The sequence below is a fragment of the Anolis sagrei genome, chromosome 11 (assembly GCF_037176765.1).
Source record: "Anolis sagrei isolate rAnoSag1 chromosome 11, rAnoSag1.mat, whole genome shotgun sequence".
Lineage (NCBI taxonomy): Eukaryota > Metazoa > Chordata > Lepidosauria > Squamata > Dactyloidae > Anolis > Anolis sagrei.
Window position 1 is genome coordinate 27,685,531 of NC_090031.1, and position 25,945 is coordinate 27,711,475.

A 25,945-nucleotide genomic window follows, 5' to 3' on the forward strand; every position below is an offset into this window, starting at 1 on the left:
ATATTATTAGTATTATATTGTATTACATTATATTATCAATATTATATGTATATACAATATATTATATTATATTATATTATATTATATATTATATTATAAGCACAGTGCAGGAGACAAGATGGAACTGCCTTCCTGGCCCCTCTCTTCACTCTGATCTCAGAGTAGCGGTTGGTGCTGGAGGGGGGGAGACGGGACAATATTTTTTGAAAACCGCGAAACAGCGAGTCTGCTAAATCAAACCGCGAAGTAGCGAGGGAACACTGTATCTCTCTTGTCTGAAAGTTGAAAGACTGGGTTGGAAAACATTCACAAAGTTCTGTAACATGTTCCGTTCAGTCTGTGTTTTAGGACGAGAATGGCACTAAATGACAGCCTTTTCTCTGTTTCGAACTGTTTTAAACAGAGACGACCCGTGTTTTGGGTAACAAGAAAGGGATTTTCACCCGCCAGCGTCAACCCAAAGCAGCCGCTTTCCTGCTGAAGGAGAGATACTGGAAGTTGGCCAACGAATCTTCATGCCTTGGGTCGCCCAAATACGATGACGTCTGTGTGCCGTTCGCTCCAGAATTCAGGCGGTTTTGACAAACTCCTTGTTGAGAATGCTGCACATATGTTACGTAAGAGAAGGACTACTCAAAGAGTACAATCAGGGAGTGTTTTGCAGGCTCAGACGCACAAGACGAGCAGTTTCCATGTCAATGGGGCAGTGAATCCATGCCAAGGTTTGGGTGGGTTTTCAAGGCGCTTTAAAAATAGTTTCAGCACTTTGGAGAGTTTCTTTGAAACCCGGAATGGATCAACAGTTTTCAGGAATGAACTTGAGTATGAAAGGCCTGGTGTTGGAAGCTAAGGGGTTTCCCATAGTCTGTCTTAGTCACAAGGCATGTCTATCCTTTCAGATCAGAGTTTCTCAAAGTTTCTCAAAGGGGGTTTCAGAGGGGTTGCCAAAGACTATCAGAAATTATAAGTTGCTTACCTGTAACTGTAGTTTCCTGAGTAGTCACCTATGAATTTGCACTAGTTCTAGAAGGTTCCGAAGCTGTACTGCGCAGGCGCAGGAATACCATGTGTGCAATTCATAGTTGACTACGACAGGAAAACATCTATTTCCAATGGTCTTAGAACCCATTTGGCAGTGAAGGCTGAAGATCTCTCCGCCTGCCCTTCTCTTCCTTTTTGGAAACAGACAGTGAATCCTCCCACCAAAAACTCTCCTCTGCTGTGGTTGGTTGGCCTCTCAGCCAAAGGGAGGGCTGTTTCTGAGACTCCAAACAGGGAGGGGAGAGCAGGCGTGCTCAGCACATAGAAGCATGGTGTGCATGTGTGGGGCAAGGGAGAGCATGCGAGGCTGGAGGGAGGCTCATGCCAGCGAGTCCCTTCAAGGCATGGGGGGTTTGTGTGGGATGTTTGCCCCAATTCTATCATTGCTGGGGTTCAGATTTCTAGGTGAACTACAAATCCCAGGAATTACAACTCCAAAACCTCAAGGTCTATTTCCCCCAAACTCCATGGTGTGCATGTGTGGGCGAGGGAGAGCATGCGAGGCTGAAGGGAGGCACGCTGCAGCAAGTCCCTTCAAAGCAGAGGGGTTCTGTGTGGGAAGTTTGGCCCAATTCTATTGTTGGTGGAATTCAGAATGCTTTTTGATGGTAGGTAAACTATAAATCCCAGCAACTACAACTCTCCAATGTCAAGGTCTATTTTCCCCAAACTTCAACAGTGTTCACATTTGGACATATTGAGTATTTGTGCCAAGTTTGGTCCAGATCCATCATTGTTTGAGTCCACAGTGCTCTCTGGATGTAAGTGAACTACAAGTCCTAAAATCAAGATCAGTGCCCACCAAACTCAACCAGTATTTTCTCTTTGTCTGTGTGCCAAGTTCAATCTCCCACACGAAATCCCTGGACCCCACTCGCCCCATCACAACGTCTCCAACGCCGCCTACAACTATGACCAAGGAATGATCCAGTTTGGCCTTATTGGCCACCTTTCCCCAGGGTCTCGTTCTGTGACTGTTTCCGAGCCATCCCCTCCTGCACTTTTCCTTTCGTGCAGAGCTCCCCAAACATTTCGTGTTGTTGACACACTTTTGAGTCCAATGCCTTTCACCACATGACAGTTTGGTTTTGCTTGCAACCCGGAGGTTAAACCAACTGCTTATAAGACAGTCATGCAATATACAGTAGAGTCTCACTTATCCGACATAAACAGGCCAGCAGATGTCGGATAATACAGAGTCTCCGACTATTACCCATCTGACACGGCGCTAGGCACCTAGAATACTAACAAGAGGGACTCAAAGAATTAAGGCCAGGCAAGGCCCCGGGGCTAGAGCGGCCCAGCAGGAAGTGCCCGGATGCAGAAGAGGAGTGTGGAAATCACAGAGGGAAGGAGGGAGGATGCTTCCGCTTCCGGTCCTGCCTCTTCTCCCCCTTTCCTCCTCCTTCCTCCTCCACCTTGTCTTGCCTTTTTCACTTATTGGGAATGGAGAGAAAGTTAGGGAGCACTCCTTTAATTGAAGGGGAAATGCTGGAGGAAAAGGATCTGAGGCAGTAGCCCCTCCCACTGGCTATACATACTCTCAAGGGGAGAGTGAGCGGGGCTACCACCTAAAAGTGTCTAATAAGTTTTCTAGAAGATTCCGAACTGTCTGCGCAGGCGCAGGAAATACCATATATGCGATTCACAGGGACCACGGTGGGAAAAAGGGGGGTGTCAGATAAGACAGAATGTTGGATAAGCGAAAGTCGTATAAGTGACACTCTAATGTATATGCTTTCTGATGCGTCTTTGGCAACCCTTCTGAAAGCCCTTCATGACCCCCAGGTTTAGAAACACTGTCCTACAGGGTCTATATTGCTCCAAAGGGCTTCAAAAACCCCTTACCTTGAAAGGACTCACTTGTGGCCTCCTTCCAGCCTTGCACGCTCTCCCTCACCCACATGTGCACCACGCTGCCATGTGCTGAGCACGCCTGCTGTCCCCTCCCCACTTGGAGTCTCAGAAATAGCCCTCCCCTTGGCTGAAAGTCCGGCCAATCACAGCAGATGAGGGCTTTTGTTGGGAGGATTCACCATCCATTTCGAAAAAGGAAGAGGAGGACAGGCGGAGAGATCTTCAGCCTTCTCTGCCAAACGGGTTCCCAAGACCATCAGAAATATATGTTTTCTACTGGTCTTTGGTGACCCCTCTGAAACCCCCTCGCGACCCCTCCAGGTTGCGAAACACTGTTCTGCAAGGTCTATATTGGTCCAAACAGCTCCAAAACATGGAGGCAATGCTTCACATACAACAGTATCATAAAAGGGGAGACGTATTAATTATTGAAGTACTTTGGAGACCAGCTTCCATCTTTATTTGATGGACATCTGGCCACTTTGGAGAGTCATGAAGGCATTCCTAAACATTTCATGTCTAAAGCCGTTTAATATTGTGGATCGGTTCTAGTTTCCGCGATAGTAAAAGTCCGGAAATCGAGGATGCTCAAGTTACAAAGCAAACAGCCAAAGACGTCCACGGGTAATTTCTACATTTATTTTTATACCAAAAGGAAAAAAAAGAAACCTTTTATGTGCAACAAATAAACATTCTTACATTATGTACATTGTTTTTGTTTCCGGTTTCTGAAACTCCCTTCCGCCAAACGGGATTGCCGAGGTCTCCGAATGTCAGAATATTATGGTCAGAATGTTTAAAAAAAGAAAGAGAAATGGAATGATTCCCAATCTGGAGAACGTAAAACGGGGGGAGGAAAAACGAAACCCTCAACGTTTCTCTGCTTTGTTTTGGTCAGGTCGGGACACACAAGACGGAATACACACCAAATACTTCAAGACCATGCTTAATACAGGTTTGGTTTTCATGGTAATCAAATACTTTGCTGACTTCGCACTTTCGTTTGGACTAATACTTCCATAGTAGAGTCTCGCTTATCCGACATAAACAGGCTGGCAGAATGTCGGATAATATGGCGTCTCCGACTGTTACCCGTCTGATGTGGCGCCAGAAACCTAGAATACTAACAAAAAGGATTCAAAGAGTTAAGGCAAGGCAACACTCCGGGGCCAGAGAGGTCCAGCAGGAAGTGCCCGGATGCAGAAGAGGAGTGTGAAAATCACAGAGGGAAGATGCTTCCGCTTCCAGTCATGCCTCTTTCCCCCCTTTCCTCCTCCTCATCTTGCCTTTTTCACATCTTGGGAGTGGAGAGAGTTGGGGAAATGCGCTCCTTTAATTGAAGGGGAAATGCTGGAGGAAAAGGGAGGTGTCGGTAACACAGAATGTCGGATAAGTGAAGGTCAGATAAGTGAGACTCTACTGTAGTTCTACGAGGGTTGAATGAAAAGTAATGCCTCCACCTTCGTAACTCCTCAACAGATGGCAGTACTGGTATGTGGCAGGTACTGGCTTGTTCAGTAGACTCTCCTCTACAGTTCCATTTCGGCGGGAAGCCTTAGCATTGAACGGTAGTTGTGTTAAAGTGCCAAGTATGGAACCCTACGCAGACGGTCAGTCAATGCGACTTAAGCAACGTGCAGTCATTGAATTCTTGACAGCAGAAGGTGTCACTCCAAAGGAGATTCATCAGAGAATGCAAGCTGTTTATGGTGATTGTGTTGATATGAGTACTGTGCATCGTTGGGAGAGTAAGTTTAAAGATGTTGAGGTGACACCTTCTGCCGTCAAGAATTCAGTGACTGCACGTTGCTTAAGTCACATTGACCAGCCGTCTGCACAGGGTTCGCACTTTAACAACACTTTGACAACACAACCTTTCAATGCTAAGGCTCCCCACCAAAATGGAACTGTAGAGGAGAGTCTACTGAACAAGCCAGTGCCTGACGCATACCAGTACTGCCATCTGTTGAGGAGTTACGAAAGTGGAGGCATTACTTTTTATTTCACCGTCATATGTGTTGTTGAAGGTTTTCATGGCCGGAATCACTGGATTGTTGTGAGTTTTCTGGGATGTATGGCCACATTCCAGAAGCATTCTCCTGATGTTTCACCCACATTTATGGCAGGCATCCTCAGAGGAGCCCTCAACCTCCGAAGATGCCTGCCATGGATGTGGGTGTAATGTAAGGAGAGAATTCTTCTGGAACATTGCCAGACAGTCCAGAAAACAACCCAGTTTTAGTTCCGGCTCCCAGTTTTGTACATATGCATCAGAAGCCACAGACCTAACCTGGGAGGGGAAATCTTTTAGATCAATGCCTATTTTGAACGATTTTCCAACCCATTTTGGGGGATTAGATCGTCCAATAATGCTCCTAACACTTTCCACTTTTGATACTCCCAATATCTCCAAAATAACGAGTGCAAATGTGTCCCTCAAACTACTGAAATACAGGAAACCTAGCGGGGAAATGGAAATACCCAGATGTGGAAGAGAAGCGTGGAAATCGCAGCTTTCCACTTTCAATACTCCCAATATCTTCAAAATAACAGTTGCAAATTCGTCCCCCAAACTATCAAAATACAGGAAACCGAATGGGGAGAATTTATAATGACTGTTGGTTTTACTGATGGGTCTATGGACCGTAATAAATAATGTTGTTGTCAACCCGATGGATCTCTTCTGTCTTAGATAAGAGAGAACCAAGCTAACCCTTGGCATCATTCAACAACCTGAGCTTCTATTGCCTGAATATTTTTGGATATGCTGTAGTCCAAAATAAGGGGTGTGAGGAAGCCTCCCCAAGGCCCTCCAAGAAGGAATTTCAAGGGGGAAATCTAATCCCCAAGAAATGGAAAAGAGGCGCAAGAACATAACACAATCTCTTTCTTGTTCCATGGGAATATTAGTTGAGATGGAGATTCAAGTTCATCCCAACAAAGCAAAGAGACGCCATTTTCCCCATTACAGTAGTCTCGTTTATCCGACATAGGCCAGAAGAATGTTGGATAAACGAAAATGTCTGATACTATAGAGTCTCCTACTGTTACCCGTCAGACATGGCACTATAGAACTAGAATAGAGTCTCACTTATCCGACCTTCACTTATCCGACATTCCGTCTTACCTGATGTCGCCCTTTCCTCCAGCATTTCCCTGTCAATTAAAGGAGCACTTCCTATTCTAGTAGTCTAGGTGTCTAGCACCGCGCTGGACAGGTGAAAGTAGGAGAATCTGTATTATCTGACATTTTCGTTTATCCAACGTTCTGCATGCTGGACCCATAACCCTTTTTGCTGGGGAAAACTACCCTAAAATAAAGCAGAGCATCCAAAAGCAAACAAGATACAAAACTTAAGCATTCAGCATTCAAAGTACAAAATGTAGGCCAAGCACAAGGATCCTATGACGGAGACAATGGAGGATGTCATAGGGACCAGTGCCGCCACCGCACTCACTGTCATACCTGGAAGGAAGGAGAGGAAGGCAAGGTGGTTACTACCAACCGTCTCCGCTGTCGGCCCAGAACATTTTCTTTTATCCAACATTTTTCCTGACTGTTTATGCCAAGTAAGACTCCACTAACAACAGGGAGTCAAAAGGCTAAGGCAAGGCAATGCCTCAGGGTTAGACAGGCCCAGCAGGAAGTGCCCAGATATGGAAGAGGATGTAGAGGCAGGTCCGCTTCCGGTCCTGCCTCTTTTCCTCCCTCCTCCTCCTCGTCTTGCATTTTTGGGAATGGAGAGAGAGTTGGGGAGCGCTCCTTTAATTGAAAGGAAAATACTAGAAGAAAAGGAGGGCGTCGGATAAGAGGGAATGTTGGATAAGCGAAGGTCGGATCAGTGAGACTCGATTGGGAATGGAGAGAGAGTTGGGGAGCGCTCCTTTAATTGAAGGGGAAATGCTAGAGGAAAAGAGAGGTGTCGGATAAGACGGAATGTCAGATAAGCGAAGGTTGGATAAGCAAGACTCTACTGTATTTGCATTTTTTTAAACGGAAAGACGCTTATTTGGAGGGTGAGGACAACACTCGCGGGCTTCCTAATGGCAAGCTTCACAACCGCGCACTATGTCAACACAAGAGGAGAAATCTTCAGACAGAGACGACACGTACGGTTTAGGGGCTGCTTTTTATACATAGATGTATATTATATATGTTTTTTTTAAAATTGAACCGGACTCGCAATACAAGTTTTCCTCCTCCTCCGCTCTCTCATTTTGGCAGGCAAAATACTGCAAGGGCAAAAGGTAACCCCACCTAAGATAATCACATTTTTTGCGAACACGAAGAGAGTCCTGGGAACACCTCCGTGACAATCTCTCGAAAGGACGAAATGAAATGAGGATCTTTCACATAAGACTCACAAGGGAAAGACGTAGTTGGAAAGGGGGGAAAGAAAGTCCTGTTCAAGACGAAGGCAAAAGGAAAAGCCCAGCACCCATGACGTGGAGAGCAATCGTTTTGGCATCGGGGAAAAGGACGGGGTTGCGTGTGTCGGCGAGATACATTCAAGAGCAAACCGACGATGTTTGGTTCTCCCAAGCAGGGAAGTAGTTCTCTAGCTTCGATGGCTGCTGCAAGCCATTTCCTATCCTCTTTTCAAGATAACAGACCCAAAGCTGTGGTTGTCCTCCCTGCCCTATAATACAAGTGACGGACAGAAGCCATTTAGGTATTGTAATGGGGGAAAGGCAGGTTGGGGTCCCTCTCTTGGACTGCATGGGGTCACACTGGATCGATGGACCGCCCTTCCAGCATCTCGGTTTGCTTCCCGCGCCCAAGGACTCTTCTGCTTGCCAATTCCAATCACCAACCCGCTATTTGGTTTGTTAAGACAGAAGGCACTTCTTTAAAACGAAAATACAAACCCCAAAACACTGGAGGAGGAAGATGAGGAGGAGGAGGAGGAGGAGGAATGGAAAACTGGAGGAAAGAGAAGAAACAACACAGTGATCTGCCATTTGCTCAAGAATGCTGGAGGGGCTTTTTTGGGAGGGGAAATGGGGACAAACCCAAGCAACATTTTGGTGGCAGGGAGAAAAAGAGAAAGGGGGAGGGAGAAGAAAGAAAGTAAGGAAGGAAGGGAAAGAGGGAGGGAGGAAGAAAGGAAGTGTGTAAGAAAAAGGGGGAAGAAAGGGGAGGGAGGGAGGCAAGGAAGGAAGAGAAGAAGGAAAGGAGAAGGAGGAAGCGAAAGGGAGGGAGGAAGAGAGGAAGAAGTAAGAGAGAGGAAGGAAGAGAGGGAGGGAGAAAGTAAGGAGGAGGGAGGGAAAGAGGGAGGGAGGAAGGAAGAGAGGGAGGGAGAAAGTAAGAAAGGGAGGAAGTGAGAGGGAGAGAGGAAGGCAGGAAGGGGGAGGGTGGGAGGAAAGAATGAAAGGAAGGAAGAAAAAGGAAGGGGGAGGAAGGAAGTAAGGCAGGGAGGAAGGAAGGAAGAGAAGGAAAGAGGAAGGAAGAAAAAGCAAGGGGGAAGAAGTAAGAAAGAGGGAGGAAGGGAGAGAGTGAGGAAGGGAGAGAGGAAGGAAGGCGAAGGGAGGAAGAAAGAAAGAAGGAAATGAGGGAGGGAGGAAGGGCACCCACTTTTCCCCATTTCACCCCACCGCCTGCAGGAGAGACCCCCCAACTGCTCCACCTCTACAGGCATCATCTGCGGCAGTGTCCTTCCTGCAAGCCTTCATGCCAAAACGAAGGGGAAAGGGTCCCGCCTTAATTGGGGGGATTCATGCAAAAGTCGTACAATGGGGCCAGGGTTCTCCTGCCTATTGCTTGGCCAGCAGGCTTCTGGGTTCCAGTGTATAGTCGTCGTTCTATCCAACCATCCCGGCGGAGGACACCAATGGACTGCGAGGGACTTGGCTCCTGAAAACAAGATTCGGACTGCGGTTGCTTGGGTTCCTATCCCTCGAAACCCGCCCCTGTACAATTTCCCAGAACGGAATGGCATGCAATCCTGCCCGAAACCGGACCAAACCATCAGACCGACCTCCGTGCACATAGAAGAGTCCTGTGGCCTGTTTCCTGGTTCGGAAAGGAACCTCCGCTAGTCAATTCCGTATCCGGCTTCCCGGAGAAAACAGGCTCATTTTGCGTTGTTTTAAAATAAATTCCTTGAACAACAACAATGACGAAAAGTCTCCCGATGAGAAGCTGCTGCTTCTTCTTCTTCAAGTTGCTCAAGGAGCCACACAATTTGCGGAGGCTGTGTCCCCTTCTCGGCGGGATGAGCATCCGAGTCTATGAGGGGAAAATCCGGATCCCGCGGCTACACATACACACAATGTAAACACAGGGCGAGGGTCCCGTAACGGCACCTATAAAGTCTAGCACAGTGACCACGATCCCTGGGCGCGCAGCGGCCCTCCCTGAACCCAAAACCACATTTACATACCCCAAACCAGAGTCAGTGAGCTCAAAACCTCGGGAGGAAAAACAGGGCAAGGATGGAGAGTTTGCAGCTCGGAATCCCTTCGCGGCAGAGTTACAGCTTGGCCTCGACTTCCCCGGAGTTATCAAAAGGGCCGCTGGTTCTTTGTCATCTTAACGGATCTCAAGGAAGGGGAGGGGGAAATGCATCCCGATATGAAGAAATAATAATAATTAAATTTCCTTTGAGTGTGGAAAGAAGTCACACGGATGCCGGGTCCTTCGGGCCGTCAGTCAAGAAGCTCCCCAGGGTCTCAGTCCTGCTTGGGCGGGAGCTGCCGCTTCCACGCCTCGTTCAAGTAAACTAGTCGTTTGTAGTTGACGATAAGGAGGAGGAAGTTCAGCAGGTAGGTGAGGACGCAGACGATGCAGAACTCCCTCAGCACAAAGTACAGAATGTAGGCCAGGTACAAGGATCCTATGACGGAGACGATGGAGGACGTCATCAGGACCAGTGCTGCCACCGCACTCGCCGTCATACCTGGAAGGAAGGAGAGGAAGGCAAGGCGGTTACTGCCCCTCGTCTCTGCTGTTGGCCCAGAATGGCTGCATGATGAATGGAATTGTATGATTGGGGTCCGTCTAAGGGCCTATTAAGGTCTGGGAAGGCTGAAGACTGTTAAGGAAGCACAATGGAAGCGTGCTGGGCCCATAACCCTTTTTGCTGGGGAAAACTACCCTAAAACAAAGCAGAGCATCCAAAAACAAACAAGATACAAAACTTAAGCATTCAAAGTACAAAATATAGGCCAGGCACAAGGATCCTATGACAGAGACGATAGAGGACATCATCAGGACCAGTGCCGCTACCGGACTCGCCATCATACCTGGAAGGAAGGAGAGGAAGTCAAGACGGTTACTGCCCTCTGTCTCTGCTGTCGGCCCAGAACGGCTGTGCGATGAATGGATTGAATGAAACTGTATGATTGGGATCCAGCTAAGGTCCTATTAAGGTCTGGCAAGGTTGAAGACTGTTAAGGAAGCGAAGCGGAAGCACGGCGGAAGTGTGCTGGACCCATAACCCTTTTTGCTGGTTATGGAAACAGAGCATCCAAAAACTAACGATACAAAAAATTGGTTTTGGAAGCAGAGCATCCAAAAACAAACAAGATACAAAAATTGCTTTTGGAAGCAGAGCATCAAAAACTAACGATACAAAAATTGGTTATGGAAGCAGAGCATCCAAAAACAAAAAAGATACAAACATTAAGCAGTCAACATTCAGCATTCAAAGTACAAAATGTAGGCAGGCACAAAGATCCTATGACAGAGACGATGGAGGACGTCATAAGGACAAGTGCCACCACCGCCCTCGCTGTCCTACATGGAAGGAAGGAGAGGAAGTCAAGGCAGTTACTGCCCCCTGTCTCTGCTGTTGGCCCAGAATGGCTGTGCGATGAATAGATTGAATGAAATTGTATTATTGGGGTCCAGCTAAGGGGTTACTAAGGTCTGGCAAGGCTGAAGGCTGTTAGGGAAGCGTGCTGGGCCCATAACCCTTTTTGTTAGGGAAAACTACCCTAAAATAAAGCAGAGCATCCAAAAACAAACAGGATACACAAGTTGAGCATTCAGCTCATTAGGGAGCAGAGCATGAAGTGCCATGCGATGTGGCTGCAAAGAATTTAGAGCTTAGGCAGCAAACATGTAAAGCCCAACCTTAAAAAATCACAAAAGGGTTATTTACATAGATAAGAATAATAACTACATATCTTCATGGTAATGAACTGGGTCTGAACTACTCTAACACCCATCTCTTCTAAGGTTCGAAGAAAAGGAAAAGATCACCTATCACGACATCTCTCCTGACATACAAGTAGAGAGAGATCTCAAAACACACAGCACATACTTTCCATACTAAAGTGTTAGAAGGCAGAAGGCAACCACACTTGCCGACATGCCTGGAGGGAAGGAGAAGGCGGCCAGGCAGTTGCTGCCCCCCACCCTGACCCACAGGGACAATAACTGCCTGGCTTTCCTCTCCTTCCCTCCATCTTTCCCTTTTGTCCCTCCTACTTTCTCTTTTTCCTTCCTCCTTCCCTTCCTGCCTTCCCTTCCACCCTTTCATCCCTCCTTCCTTCCTTCCCTTTTGTCTTTTCTTCCTTCCCTTTTTCCAGGGTCAGGGGAAATCTTGAATGAGCACTCCTCATATGCTCCTCTTGAATGAGCACTCCACGTATACAAGGAGTGCTCATTCAAGATTTCCCCTGACCCTGGAAATCTTGCGGTACTTACCAAGTAACATTGCGGTACTTACCAAGTAACATTTGTAGTATGTAAAAGACAAGCCCGAAGACGCTGTTCGGCTGATTTATTGCACTGTCTTTTCCAAAAATGGAACCCAGCAAGCCGAAGCCGCGACCCCATCTGGAAGAGAAAGGAAAGGAAGAAGACGTCTTGAGGTGAACAAGTTCCCATCAAAATTAACAGTTCTATTGATTTGCATTTATATAAATGTGTGTGTGTCATGTGTTGAACCTGTCTCAGCACATAGAAGATGGTTTTGAAAGGTAGCAGATTACAGGAGCTGTCTTCATAGACTTGTTAGAAGGTTATATTACTGCAAATCATCGCCTTCTCCTGAGAAAAACCTATAATATCACAAAGGATGACCACCTCACCCGCTTCATAGGAAATCTGCTACAAAACAGGAGCTTTTTTGTTGAGTTCCTGGGCCAGAGAAGCAGATGGCGGAAACAGAAGAACGGCCTGCCTCAGGAGTGTGCTTGAGCCATCCATGTTTACATAAATGACCAGCCACTGCCGGAAGAGACAGAGGGTTTCATCTATGCTGACGATTGTGCCATCACCGCTCAAGCAGAGAGTTTGAAAGGGTTGAACAGACGCTCTCCAAAGCTTTAGGTGTGTTAAAGGGAAAACCAGCTGATTCCTAATCCATCTGAAATGCAGACTTGTGCTTTCCATCTTAAGAACAGACAAGCATCTTGAGCTCTGAGGATGACCTGGGAAGGAATCCCACTGGAGCATTGCAGAACACCCAAATACTTGGAAATCACTCTGGCTGACAAGAAACACTGCTTGACTATCAGTCAGAAAGTGGGTACTAGAAATGCTGACTGGCACAACCTGGGGATCACAACCAGACACAGTGAAGACATCTGCCCTTGCGCTTTGCTCCTCTGCTGCTGAATACGCATGCCCAGTGTGGAAAACATCTCTTCACGTTAAAATAGTGGATGTGGCTCTTAATGAGACATGCCACATTATCACAGGATGTCTACACCCCACATCACTGGAGAAATTATACTGTTTAACTGGTACTGCACCACCTGACATCCGCCGGAAAGTAGCAGTCGGCAATGAAAGGACCAAGGTATTGACATCTTCGGCCCATCCTCTGTTTGGATATCAGCCAGTACACCAATGCCTTAAATTAAGAAACAGCTTCCTAAGATCTACAGAGGAACACCTCAGCAAGCAAGAGTCCAGAAGTGGCAGTCTAAACCCAATCAGTGGCTGAGACCGGATGAGTAACTCCCTCTTGGGTGCACAGAAGAGTGGACAACCTGGAAGGCTCTGAACAGGCTGCGCTCTGGCACCACGAGATGCCAACCTTAAGAAATGAGGCCACAAAGTGGAGTCCATGAAATGGATGGATGGTATCCTTGAAGTGACTGGCTTTACCTTGAAGGAGCTGGGCCGACAAGGAGCTCTGGCATGGGCTAGTCCGTGAGGTTACAAAGAGCTGGAAGCGACTGAACAAATAAACAACAAAATGGTAGGTAAGCCCGCTGGGATTTGTAGTTGGGAATCACTTGGTGGGCTTCACTTCCTGAGGTTAATGGCTCAATCAACTAATTAAGGGTCTGGATCCTAAACGGAACCTTCCGCATGTTCAGAGAGCAATAAATCAATGCATTGTGTGTGCTCACAGCTCCGGGTTAACCACAACACCTCTCGAAACCAGTCTGGAAACTTGCATGGCTGGTCCCATTCCTAACTAAGCCCCACCTTGGCTTTGTTTTTCAATGAGAGGAAAGGAGAGGGTGACAAAAGAGAGAAGGCCTTTCTGGAGATGGGACAACTTCTGAAGAGATCTATCTTGGGCTCTTCTGCTGGAAACGGCCACCATCCATCCTTTTTTGGAAATCCTTCCACCAAAACCCCTTCTCTATTGTGATTGGCCAGCCTCTCCGCCAAGGGCTGTTTCTGAGACTCCAAACAGGGAGGGGAGAGCAGGCGTGCTCAGTGCATGGCAGCGTGGTGCACATTTATTTACTTATTTATTTACGCCATTTCTATGCCGCCCTTCTCATCCCGAAGGAGACTCAAAGCAGCTTACAAGTAATATGTAAATACAGTATTATTTATTTACGACATTTATATCCCGCCTTTCTCAGAGCAGCTTACAAGATATATATACATACAATGTATTATATTACATAGCATTAAATATCACTATATTATACTATACAATTATACTGTAATATTATTAGTAATATTACATGTAATATAAATATATCATTATAATATCACATTATTATTAGTTATTAATATTATTAATTATAATATATTATTATTAGTCTTATATTGCATTACATTATAATATTATAAATGTTATATGTATATACAATATATTACATTATATGATATTAGCATAGCATATATTAGCATAGTACAATATCAGTATTAAAGATTGTACTATATTGTACTATACCATTATATGGTAATATTATTAGTAATATTATATGTAATATAAATATATCATAATATCACATTATTAGTCTTATATTGCCTTACATTATAATATTATAAATGTTATATGTATATACAATATATTATATTACACTATATTATTAGCATAGTACAATATCAGTATTAAAGATTACTATATTGTACTATACCATTATATGGTAATATTATTAGTAATATTACATGTAATATAAATATATCATAATATCACATTATTAGTCTTATATTGCCTTACACTATAATATTATAAATGTTATATGTATATACAATAATTATATTACATTATATTATTAGCATAGTACAATATCAGTATTAAATATTACTATATTGTACTATACCATTATATGGTAATATTATTAGTAATACTATATGTAATATAAATATATAATTATAATATCATATTATTATTAATCTTATATTGCATTACATTATATATTGTAATATTATTAGTAATGTTATAATATATTACAATATATTGTAATATAACAATATATTATATTACATGCGCAGGTGAGGAAGAGCATGCGAGGCTGAAGGGAGGCTCGTGCCAATGAGTCCCTTCAAGGCATAGGCGCTCAATGTGGGAAGTTTGGGAATGTGGGAAGTTTGGCCCAATTCTATCATTGGTGGGGGTCACAAGTGCTCTCTGGATGTAGGTGAACTACAACTCCAAACCTCAAGGTCAATGCCCACCAAACTCTTCTAGTATTTTCTGTTGGTCATGGGACTTTTGTGTACCAAGTCTGGTTCAATTCCATCATTGGTGGAGTTCAGAATGCTCTTCAATTGTAGGTGAACTATAAATCCCAGCAACTACAACTCCCAAATGTCAAGGTATATTTCCCCAAACTTCACCGGTATTCAAATTTGGGCATATTGAGTATTCATACCAAGTTTGGTCCAGATCGACCATTGTTTGCGTCTACATTGCTCTCTTTGATTATAAGTGTACTATAAATCCCAGCAACTACATATGTCAAGGTCAATCAACCCCCACCAGTATTCAAATTTTGGCGTATTGGGTATTTGTGCCAAATTGGTCCAGTGAATAAAAATACATCCTGCATATCAGATATTTATATTACGATTCATAACAGTAGCAATATCGCTTATGAAGTAGCAATAAAAATAATGTTATGGTTGGGGGTCACCACATCATGAGGAACTGTATTAAGGGGTCGCGGCATTAGGAAGGTTGAGAACCACTGGACTAGATAATCCCATGTGGTCTCTCCCAACTCTTCCACGCAGAGAGGTGAGAGCAGGCGTACTGCAAACGTGTGGGTGAGGGAGAGCGGGCGAGGCTGGAGGGAATCAGACAGGCAATAGGAAGAGACTCTGTATTATTCGACATTTTCGTTTATCTGATGTTCTGTCGGATCATTTATGTTGAATAAGCAAAACTATCTCAATACAGTAGAGTTTTGCTTATCCAACATAAATGGTCCGACAGAACATCGGATAAACAAAAATGTTGAATAATATGGAGTCTCTTGCTGTTGCCTGTCCGACCCCTCCAGCCCATAATACCTACAAAAATACCTACATTTTGTGATGCAGAAACCTTCCCCTATTCCTTTCACCTTACTTGAGAATAGAGACATTTGCCAGGCCACTTTGCTAGGGTGAGCAGATCATTTCTAGGATTCCCGGGACCTTCTTTTTGGCCCCTGATCCTCCCTTTGCAGGCCCAAACCGATTAAAGACACAGATTGCACAATATCAAGACACCCAGTTAGACTTAGCTGCTTTGCTGACCTCAAATCTCCCAGTGGTTTGGGCACATTACAATCAGGGCCTTGCGGTTGAATTTCTGAATATGCCTCTGTGCAAACCAAGGGAGGCTTTGTGTGTGTGAAGGCGGCAGGCGGTGCCCTCAACAATGCCCCTTGAGGGGCCCTTCTCCAAACACAGGAAGCCACAAAAGCCCTTCATGCAAACCTCAGCATGGGGTGATCATCAGATTCAAGGTCTGGGGGATCGGTCCATGAGGTCGCTAATTCAACTCAACTGCAGTGCATGCTGCCCTCTGACAATGGGATGGGGATATTTTAATAAATCAAACGTAGAAATAGACCAAGGTCACAACACCATCTGTTATAGAACTCCAATATGCTGATGACTATGTCATATGTGCGATTCCTAGAACGATTCCATCAGCGCTGCCACTGAAAAATGTTTCCGCCACCATTGAGTCCCCATTCCAGAAATATTATTGGGTTGAGTGGTCCCTGCAGATCTAAATCAAGAGGAACGACGACTTTCTGGGAAAGAGAACCACTCCTATTATTGGACAGGGCGGTCTCCATCTTTGTCTCTCAGTGGTGCAGATGGGAAACCTCACCAAAGTTACGAGGGTTGAATGAAACGTAATTCCTCCACCTTTGTTACTTGGGTTTTGATGGGAATATTTTAATAAATCAAATGCAGAAATAGACCAAGGTCACAACAACATCTGTTATAGAACTGCAATATGCTGATGACAATGTTGTCTGTGCGCATTCAGAAGAAGACCTACGAGCCACTCTAAACACCTTCGCAGAAGCATATGAGAAGCTCGGCCTGTCATATGAAAAGCTCCACCATGATGGCAACAGTCTTGGACAGCAATGACCCATTTAAGGTGGAATCAGGTGTCAAACAGGGATGTGTTACTGCCCCAACTTTACTTTCCATCTTCATCGCTATGATACTTCCCCTTGTTGACGGGAAGCTTCCCACCGGAGTGGAAATCATCTATAGGACAGATGGCAAGCTGTTTAACCTCAGCAGACTGAAAGCCAAAACCAAGGTTACAACATCTGTTATAGAACTCCAATATGCTGATGACAATGTTGTCTGTGCACATTCAGAAGAAGATCTACAAGCCACTCTAAACACCTTCGCAGAAGCATACGAGAAGCTCGGCCTGTCATTGAACATTGAGAAAACCAAACTGCTCTTCCAGCAGTCACCAGCCAATGGCAGAAATACAGATTCATGGTGTAACATTAGAAAATGTTGACCCTTTCTGCTCCCTTGGCAGCCACCTCTCCACCAAAGTCAACATCGACACCGAAATACAATACCGCCTAAGCTCTGCGAGTGCACCATTTTTCCGAATGAAGCAGAGAGTGTTTGAGGACCGGGACATCCGTAGGGATACCAAGGTTTATAAAGCTATTGTCCTCCCAACCCTGCTATACACCTGCAAGACATGGACTATCTACAGACGTCACATGCAACTCCTGGAACGATTCCATCAGTGCTGCCTCCGGAAAATGTTCCCACCACCATTGAGTCCCCATTCCAGACTTAATTCAGAAATATTATTGAGTTGAGTGGTCCTTGCAGATTGAAATCAAGAGGAAGGACAACTTTCTGGGAGAGAGAACCACTCAGAGACAAAGGGCACCGATTATTGGACAGGGCGGCCTCCATCTTTGTTTCTCAGTGGCGCAGATGGGAAACCTCCCCCAACTGGTTCAAAAGAGGGACGTTCTGTACTCGGATCTCCACTCCCTACACTCAGATTAAGAGCCACTCAAAAAGCAGAGAGACCTCTTATTGCTTCTCAAGTGGCCTTGAAACACACACCTTTAACACACTGCTCTTCCGTACCAAATCAAAGTTACGAGTGTTGAATGAAAAGTAATGCCTCCACCTTCGTTACTTGGGTTTGGATGGGAATATTTTAATAAATCAAATCAGAAATAATTTTTAGAATGTGCTTTGTAACGACCACTATTGGCTTTTCCACATAATCACCAGACAACTGGATACATTTCTGCCAACAATGAAGCCATCACAGAAGAAGTCGACACTCTGTTTCCGCAACCAGTGTCTCACAGTTCTCTCAACGTCTTCATCAGAAGCATAATGATGTCCCCACAGATCTTCTTTCATTATCAGGAACAGATGGAAGTCAGACGGTGCTAAATCTGGACTGTATGGAGGATGTCATATGGTGGTGAGATCCAGTCTCTGAAGCTTCAAGTCTGTGCGCTTTCATTTCGGGCGTCAGCATCCTGGGTACCCATCGTGCACAGATCTTCCAATAGCCAAGCAAAGCAATAATGTGACCCACACGTTCTTGTGAAATGTCGATTATGCTTGAAATTTCTCTCTGAGTGATACGATGATTGTCCTGAATCAATCTGTCACCCTTTTGCTTGTGAAACTCAGTGGTTGCTGCCACAGAACGTCCAACAAATCAAGTCAACATTGACACTGAAATACAACACCGCCTGAGCTCTGCATTTTTGAGGACCGGGACATCCGTAGGGATACCAAGGTGCTTATTTATAAAGCTACTGTTCTCCCAACCTTGCTATACGCCTGTGAGACGTGGACTGTCTACAGACGTCACATGCAACTCCTAGAATGATTCCATCAGTTTTGCCTCCGAAAAATCCTGCAAATCTCTTGGGAAGACAGGCAGGTGAATGTCAGCATGCTGGAAGAAGCAAAGACCACCAGCATTGAAGTGATGCTCCTCCGCCATCAACTCCGCTGGACTGGCCACATTATCCGGATGCCCGACCACCGTGTCCCAAAGCAGTTGCTCTACTCCGAACTCAATAACGGAAAACAGAATGTTGGTGGACAGGAAAAGAGATTGAAAGATGGGCTCAAAGCCAACCTTAAAAACTCTGGCATAGACACTGAGAACTGGTAAGCCCTGGCCCTTGAGCGCTCCAGCTGGAGGTCAGCTGTGTCCAGCAGTGCTGTAGAATTTGAAGAGGCACGAATGGAGGGTGAAAGAGAGAAACATGCCAAGAGGAAGGTGCGACCAAGACCGCCTTCCACCTGGGAACAGATGTCCTCACTGTGGGAGAAGATGCATATCAAGAATATGGCTCCACAGTTTGGGATGTCCCCCACAAAGCTGGGCATAGGGTCAACAGCTGATCAGTTCTAGGCAACGCCCAGAGGAGGAAATGCAACCTCAGCCCATTCTTTTCCTTCTGGGCTTCCACCCTATACTCGCTCACAGCCACACCCAATACTCATTGATCATTCAGGTTTACACTGGGCTAAGCTCACTCCACATTCCTGGCATAATCCGTCCCGCCTCCATCATGGTCAGCAACTTATCAAGTGACTTTGCATCAGAAGCTATTCAACAAGTAGGGAAAGAGAGGCAGGGCCCAAATGCCAAGCCGCACAACAGTAAGAGTGGGAAATTATGGATGCTCAGCATTTCCTGGTTTGGGGGTGCTGGGCCCTGAAGTAAACAACATCTGAAAGTACACATGAGCCTAAGGATGCAGAATTAATCCAGTATCACACCACTTTAAATGCTACAGGTTCATGGGAGCCTGACTGTACGGAGTCTGTACTGTATGGAGTGCAATGGAGGTTCCTTTTTAAGCAGAGGCTGGATGGCCGTCAGTCAGGAGGGCTTTGATTGGGCTTTGACTGTATGGCAGAAGGGGGTTGGACAAGATCAACCTGGGGGGGGGGGTCACGAGAGGGTGTCCGAAGGGTCACCAAAGACCATCAGGTTTTTTTGTTGGCCATGGGAGTTCTGTAGGCCAAGTTTGGTTCAACTCCATTGTTGGTAGGGTTCAGAATGCACTTTGATTGGACATAAACTATAAATCCCAGCAACTACAACTCCCAAATCTCAAGGTCTATTTTCCCAAAACCTTTGGGCACATTTGAGTATTCACATTTGGGCACACGGAGTGCCAAGATTGATCCAGATCCATCAATGGGTTCCAAATGCTTTTTGAGTGTAGGTGAACTATAAATCCCAGCAACTACAATTCCCAAATGTCAAGGTCGAGTTTCCCCCAAACTTTTGGGCACATTGAGTATTCATGCAATGTTTGGTCCAGATACATCATTGGGTTCCAAATGCTCTTTGATTGTAGGTGATCTATAAATCCTAGCAACTACAACTCCCAAATGTCAAGCAATATTTTCCTCAGACTCCACCAGTGTTTACATTTGGGCATATTGAGTATTCATGCCAAGTCTGGTCTTTGATTATAGGTCAACTATACACCCCAGCAACTACAACTCCTAAATCTCAAGGTCTATTTCCCCAAACTTTTGGGCACATTTGAGTATTCACATATGGGCACAATGAGTATTCGTGCTAAGTTTAGTCCATCATTGGGTTCCAAATGCTCTTTGATTGTAGGTGAACTATAGATCCCAGCAACTACAATTCCCAAATCTCAGCAACTACAACTATATTTTCCTCAAATTTGGGCACATTGAGTATTCATGCCAAGTTTGGTCCAGATCCATCATTGGGATCTGAATGCTCTTTCATTGTTGGTTAACTATAAATCCCAGCTACTACAACTCCAAATGTCAAGGTCTATTTCCCCCAAACTCCACCAGTGATCACATTTCAGCATAGTGAGTATTCGTGCCAAGTTTGGTCCAGATCCATCATTGGGATCTGAATGCTCTTTCATTGTTGGTTAACTATAAATCCCAGCTACTACAACTCCCAAATGTCAAGGTCTATTTTCCCCAAACTCCACCAGTGTTCATTTTTGAGCATATTATTCGTGCCAAGTTTAGTCGAGATCCATCATTGTTTGAGTCCACATTGCTCTCTGGATGCAGGTGAACTACAACTCCCAAACTCAAGGTCAATGCCCACCTAACCCTTCCAGTATTTTGCACATTGGTCATTTCCAAATCAGATCGTATTGATATCGGGTGTGACTACATACTTGATTACTAAATGTCATGTTCAGGGAAGCTAAAAGTCCTTCTGTGCCTTACTACCTGCTCAGGTGGGGAAACCTTTGGCCTCCAACGTGCAACTGGACTATCTCTCCATCAACACTAAACTACACTTCAAATGGGGTGTGGTTAATGACAGCTGGAGTTTAAGAGATGTGGCCAAAGGCTTTCCCAGCATTTTTTCACTACCCATCTCCCTCACAGATACGCCACTTTAACTGTCACCGCTCAGTGCTCGGCGCTCCCAGGAGTTGTAGTATTACAAGGCATTCGAATCGCATTCAAAGCACCCCCAACAGATGGCCATCCAGCCTCTGTTTCAAAACCTCCAAAGAAGGAGCCTCCATCACACTCCAGGGCAGAGAGTTCCACTGCTGAACGGCTCTCACAGTCAGAAAGTTCTTCCTAATGTTCAGACGGAGTCTCCTTTCTTGTAGTCTGAAGCCATGGCTCCATTGCATCCTAGTCTCCAGGGCAGCAGAAAACAACCTTGCTCCCTCCTCCCTATGACTTCCTCTCATGTATTTATACATGACCATCATGTCTCCTCTCAACCTTCTCTTCAAGCTAAACATGCCCAGCTCTTTAAGCCGCTCCTCATAGGGCTTGTTCTCCAGACCCTTGATCGTTTTACGTCAGCCCATTTATTAGAAAAGAGGTCCTTATCTGGTTGTAAACAGAATGTTTTCCTTTCGCTTCATGAGACAGGAAAAGCTTTATATGAGATAGGGAAAGGATTTTAGATCAGTCTGGGCAATGTTGGAGTTTCAAGAACATCTTATTTCCAAAAGATTTCTAGTCTCCTCTCAGCCTTCTCTTCTTCAGGCTAAACATGCCCAGCTCTTCAAGCCGCTCCTCATAGGGCTTGTTCTCCAGACCCGTGATCCTTTGAGTCGCCCTCTATCTCTGGACACATTTTAGCTTGTCTATATCTCTCTTCAATTGTGGTGTTCAGAATTGGACACCATATTCAAGGTGTGGTCTAACCAAGGCAGAATAGAGCATGGGGAGCATGACTTCCCTGGATCTAGAGACTAGGCTCCTATTGATGCAGGCCAAAATCCCATTGGCTTTTTTTGCTGCCGCATCGCATTGTTGGCTCATGTTTAACTTGTCGTCCACGAGGACCCCAAGATCTTTTTCACATGTACTGCTCTTGAGCCGGGCATCCCCCATTCTGTATCTTTGCATTTCATTTTTTATGCCTAAGTGGAGTATCTTGCATTTATCACCAATGAACTTCATTGTGTTAGTTTTGGCCAATCATCTCTGTCATCTGTTCAGATCGTTTTGAATTCTGCTCCTGTCCTCTGGAATATTGCCTCTCCCTCCCAATTTGGTCCCGTCTGCGAACTTGATGATCCTGCCTTCGAACCCTTCATCTAAGTCATCAATAAAGATCCTGAACAGGACCAGGCCCAGTTCTCATAAAGCTTTTTACAAGTTAGCTGGGGGCATGCCAGCTAACTTGTAGAGTTTATCAACAGGTGTAGGTTTAAGACATTCTGTGATTATTCTGCATGTTTCATTCGCAGTGTTCAATCTTATTTCTCTCTTATTATGAATAGTAATGTAAATATCTGATATGCAGGATATGTTTTCATTCACCGGACCTAATTTAGCACAAATCTGAATACTGGTGGGGTTGGGGAGGATCGATACTATCATTTGGGAGTTGTAGGTGCTGGGATTTATAGTTCACCTACAATCAAAGATCATTCTGAACTACACCAACAATGGAATTGAACCAAACTTGGCACTCCCATGCCCAACAGAAAATACCGGAAGGGTTTGGTGGGCACTGACCTTGAGTTTGGGAGTTGTAGTTCACCCACACCAAGAGAGCACTGTGGACTCAAACAATGATGGATCTGGACCAAACTTGGCATGAATACTCAAGATGCCCAAATGTGAACACTGATGAAACTTAGGGAAAATAGACCTTGACATTTGGGAGTTGCAGTTGCTGGGATTTATAGTTCACCTACAATCAAAGGACATTCAGAACTCCACCAACAATGGAATTGAACCAAACTTGGCACAAAGAACTCTAATGACCAAAATAAATGTATTTACTGTATTTGTATACCGCCTTTCTCAGCCTGTCGGTGACCTACAATCAAATAGCATTCTGAACCCCACCAACAATAGAATTGGCCCAAACTTCCCATATAGAACCCCCATGACCAATAGAAAATACTGTGTTTTCTGATAGTCTTTGGCGACCCCTCTGGCATCCCCTTGTGACCGCCCCCAGGGGTCCCGACCCCCAGGTTGAAAACACTGTTGTAGAGTTTATCAACAGGTGTAGGTTTAAGACATCCTGTGATTATTCTGCATGTTTCCAGGACGAAGAGGAAGCATTGGGGAGAATCACCCTCGGGTTCGTCCGCTTAACCAATTACAGATCCACCTAACCATAGTTTTGCCTAGCCCACATTGGACTAGTTTCCTTTCCAGAAGGTCACGGGGGACCTTGTCGAAGGAAGTCCAGGTATGCCCCATCCACGGCATTCCCCTGCTTGTAACTCTATCGAAAAAAGAAATCAGATGAATCTGGCATGACTTGTTTTTGATAAATCCATGTTGTGGTGCTCCCCCACCATAACATTGTATTAGTTGCTCCTTCATATCTGTTATGAATCGCAGGATGTATTTTCATTCACTGGACCAAACTTGGCACAAAAACTCGATACACCCAAATTTGAATGCTGCCGGGGTTGGCCCTGGATCGAGAGGTGAGGGGAAGTCATCGGGAGGAAGGAGCAAGCTTGGAGACTAGGACACAATTGAGCAATGGCTTCCAACTACAGGAAAGGAGATTCCACCTGAACATGAGGAAGAACTTCCTCACTGTGGGAGCTGTTCAACAGTGGAACTCTCTGCCTCGGAGTGTGGTGGAGGCTCCTTCTATGGAGGCTTTGAAGCAGAAGCTGAATGGCCATCTGTTGGGGATGCTTTGAATGCAATTTTCCTGCTTCTTGGCAGAATGGGGTTGGACTGGATGGACCACAACGTCTCTTCCAACTCTAGGATTCTAGATGAGGAAGAACCTCCTAACTGTAAGGAGAGCTGTTCAACATTGGAATTCTCCACTTTGGAGTGTGGTGGACGCTCCTTCTTTGGAGGCTTTGAAGCAGAGGCTGGGTGACCACCTGCCGGGAGGGTTTTGAATGCGATTTCCCTGCTTTTGGGCAGAATGGGGTTGGACTGAATGACCCATGAGGTCTGATTCTAGAAGATAAGGAGGAACCTTCCAATTGTAAGGAAGAGCTGTTCAACATTGGAACTCTCCACCTCGGAGTGTGGTGGAGGGTCCTTCTATGGACGCTTTGAAGCAAAGGCTGGATGGCCATCTGTCAGGGATGCTTTGAATGCAATTTTCCTGCTTCTTTGCAGAATGGGGTTGGACTGGATGGCCCATGAGGTCTCTTTCAACTCTAGGATGAGGAGGAACCTAGAAGATGAGGAGGAACCTTCCAACTGTTCAACAGTGGAACTCTCCGCCTCGGAGTGTGGTGGAGACTCCTTCTATGGAGGCTTTAAAGCAGAAGTTGGATGGCCATCTGCCGGGAGTGCTTTGAATGCGATTTTCCTGCTTCTTGGCAGAATGGGGTTGGGGCTGGATGGCCCACGAGGTGTTTTGGACTCCAACTCCCACAATTCCTCAAATTGGGTTTGGAATTGTGGGAGCCGAAGCCCGAAAGGCCTGGAGGGAGGGCCCAAGTTGCTAGGGAGGACTCTGAGAGGGGAACGGGGGCGCTCTGCTCATGCTCAGGGTCGCCCTTGCCCTCCCCGCGTCTCCTGACCTGGAGGCGATGGCGGCGGAGCAGCGGACGCGCTCCCCGAGGTCGCAGAGGGCCCGGTAGTGGAGGTCCCGCCCCTTCTCGCGCTCCAGGTGGCAGGCGTAGAGCGAGAGCGCGATCCCGGCCAGGCACACGGCGCACCGGGCCGCCCGCTCCCAGCGCGGCACCGACACTCGCAGCAGGACGGGCGCCGCCATCTTTGGAGCCCAGCCCTCGCCCCGAGGCTCTGCGCACGCGCGAGGGGGGGGCAGGCCGCGCTGCCCATTGGCTCGTGGGCGGGGAGGCCACGCCCACCGCTCCCTCCTTCCCCCCTCCCCCTCCTCTCGCGCTCAATGGACGTGGCGCTCCCCGGCGCCCGACACGTGATGCCGCTCCGGCCAATCGGAATTAGAGGGCGGTGTTTGCGGCTTAGGCGCCTCTCGCGAGGGTTTGTGGAAAAGTACGCGGGTTCGAATCCCGCCTTGGACTATATAACCCAGGCATGGGTAAACTTCGGCCCTCCAGGTGTTCTGGACTACAACTCCCACAATTCGGCTGTTAGGAATTGTGGGAGTTATTTATTTATTTATTTATTTATTTGCTTCACTTTTATACCGCATTTTTCAGCCTTGACAGGCGACTCAATGCGGTTTACAGTGAATTAAAACGCAGCAATACAACAACCGGGACGACAACGTCGCTCCACAACAATTAACATCAGACAAGACAAATCAACAAACAACATATATAACGCCTCCGTTAAAGTCAGATCCATTCTCAAAGTCATTGTGCCGTTCCTATGTTCAGTTACCGTCTTCCTTAATTAGTTGCATTGCCTAGCCAAACGCTTGTTCGTAAAGCCAGGTCTTGACCATTCTCCGAAACGCCAGCAACGAAGGTGCCTGTCTGATGTCTGCTGGCAGGGCATTCCATAGCCGAGGGGCCACCACTGAGAAGGCCCTGTCTCTCGTCCCCGCCAAGCGCACCTGTGACGCAGGCGGGATCGAGAGCAGGGCCTCCCCAGACGATCTTAATGTTCTAGTCGGTTCATAGGCGGCAATGCGTTCGGAGAGGTAAGCGGGGCCAAAACACCTGGAGGGCCGAAGTTTACCCATGCCTGATATAAATGGTTTGTTAATATAATGGAACAATACACAACTTAACCGAACGGCAGGGAAAAGTCTTTAAAGTGCTCCCGAAGCGCTAAAAGGTCTCGAAATGGTAAAGGCTTCTCGGGGCTGAAAAGCGTCGTAGGCCTCGTTGCCATAGCAACCATGAAGCCAAGGGGCGTGGCTTCCCCCTGTGTGACGCAACTATAGGGAGGAGCGGCATTCGGGGGCGTGGCCAAATGAAAAAGTGCAGTCATGCGGTGGGCGTGCCCTTGTGACGTAAACCAGGGGGGACGAGCTTCGAGTCAGTGCAAACAAGGGGTGTGGATTAA

The 25,945-nt window shown here is 46.1% G+C and overlaps 2 protein-coding genes across 2 annotated transcripts in view; one reads left to right on the forward strand and one right to left on the reverse strand.

The window, feature by feature from the left end:
- GUSB (glucuronidase beta) overlaps nt 1–3,601 on the forward strand; it is an 18,222-nt gene extending 14,621 nt beyond the window's left edge. The window contains exon 12 of the mRNA XM_060756909.2: nt 404–3,601. Coding sequence (XP_060612892.2) covers nt 404–582 — 179 coding nt within the window. The 3' untranslated portion in view covers nt 583–3,601. The remainder of the gene's footprint in view (nt 1–403) is intronic.
- Nucleotides 3,518–24,749, reverse strand: VKORC1L1 (vitamin K epoxide reductase complex subunit 1 like 1). Its single transcript, XM_060756908.2, has 3 exons — nt 24,529–24,749; nt 11,574–11,683; nt 3,518–9,797 (listed from the first exon to the last, which is right to left on the reverse strand). The coding sequence occupies exons 1-3, from the start codon at nt 24,720–24,722 to the stop codon at nt 9,571–9,573; spliced, it is 531 nt and encodes a 176-aa protein (XP_060612891.1). The 5' UTR covers nt 24,723–24,749; the 3' UTR covers nt 3,518–9,570.
- Nucleotides 24,750–25,945: the final 1,196 nt, after the last annotated feature.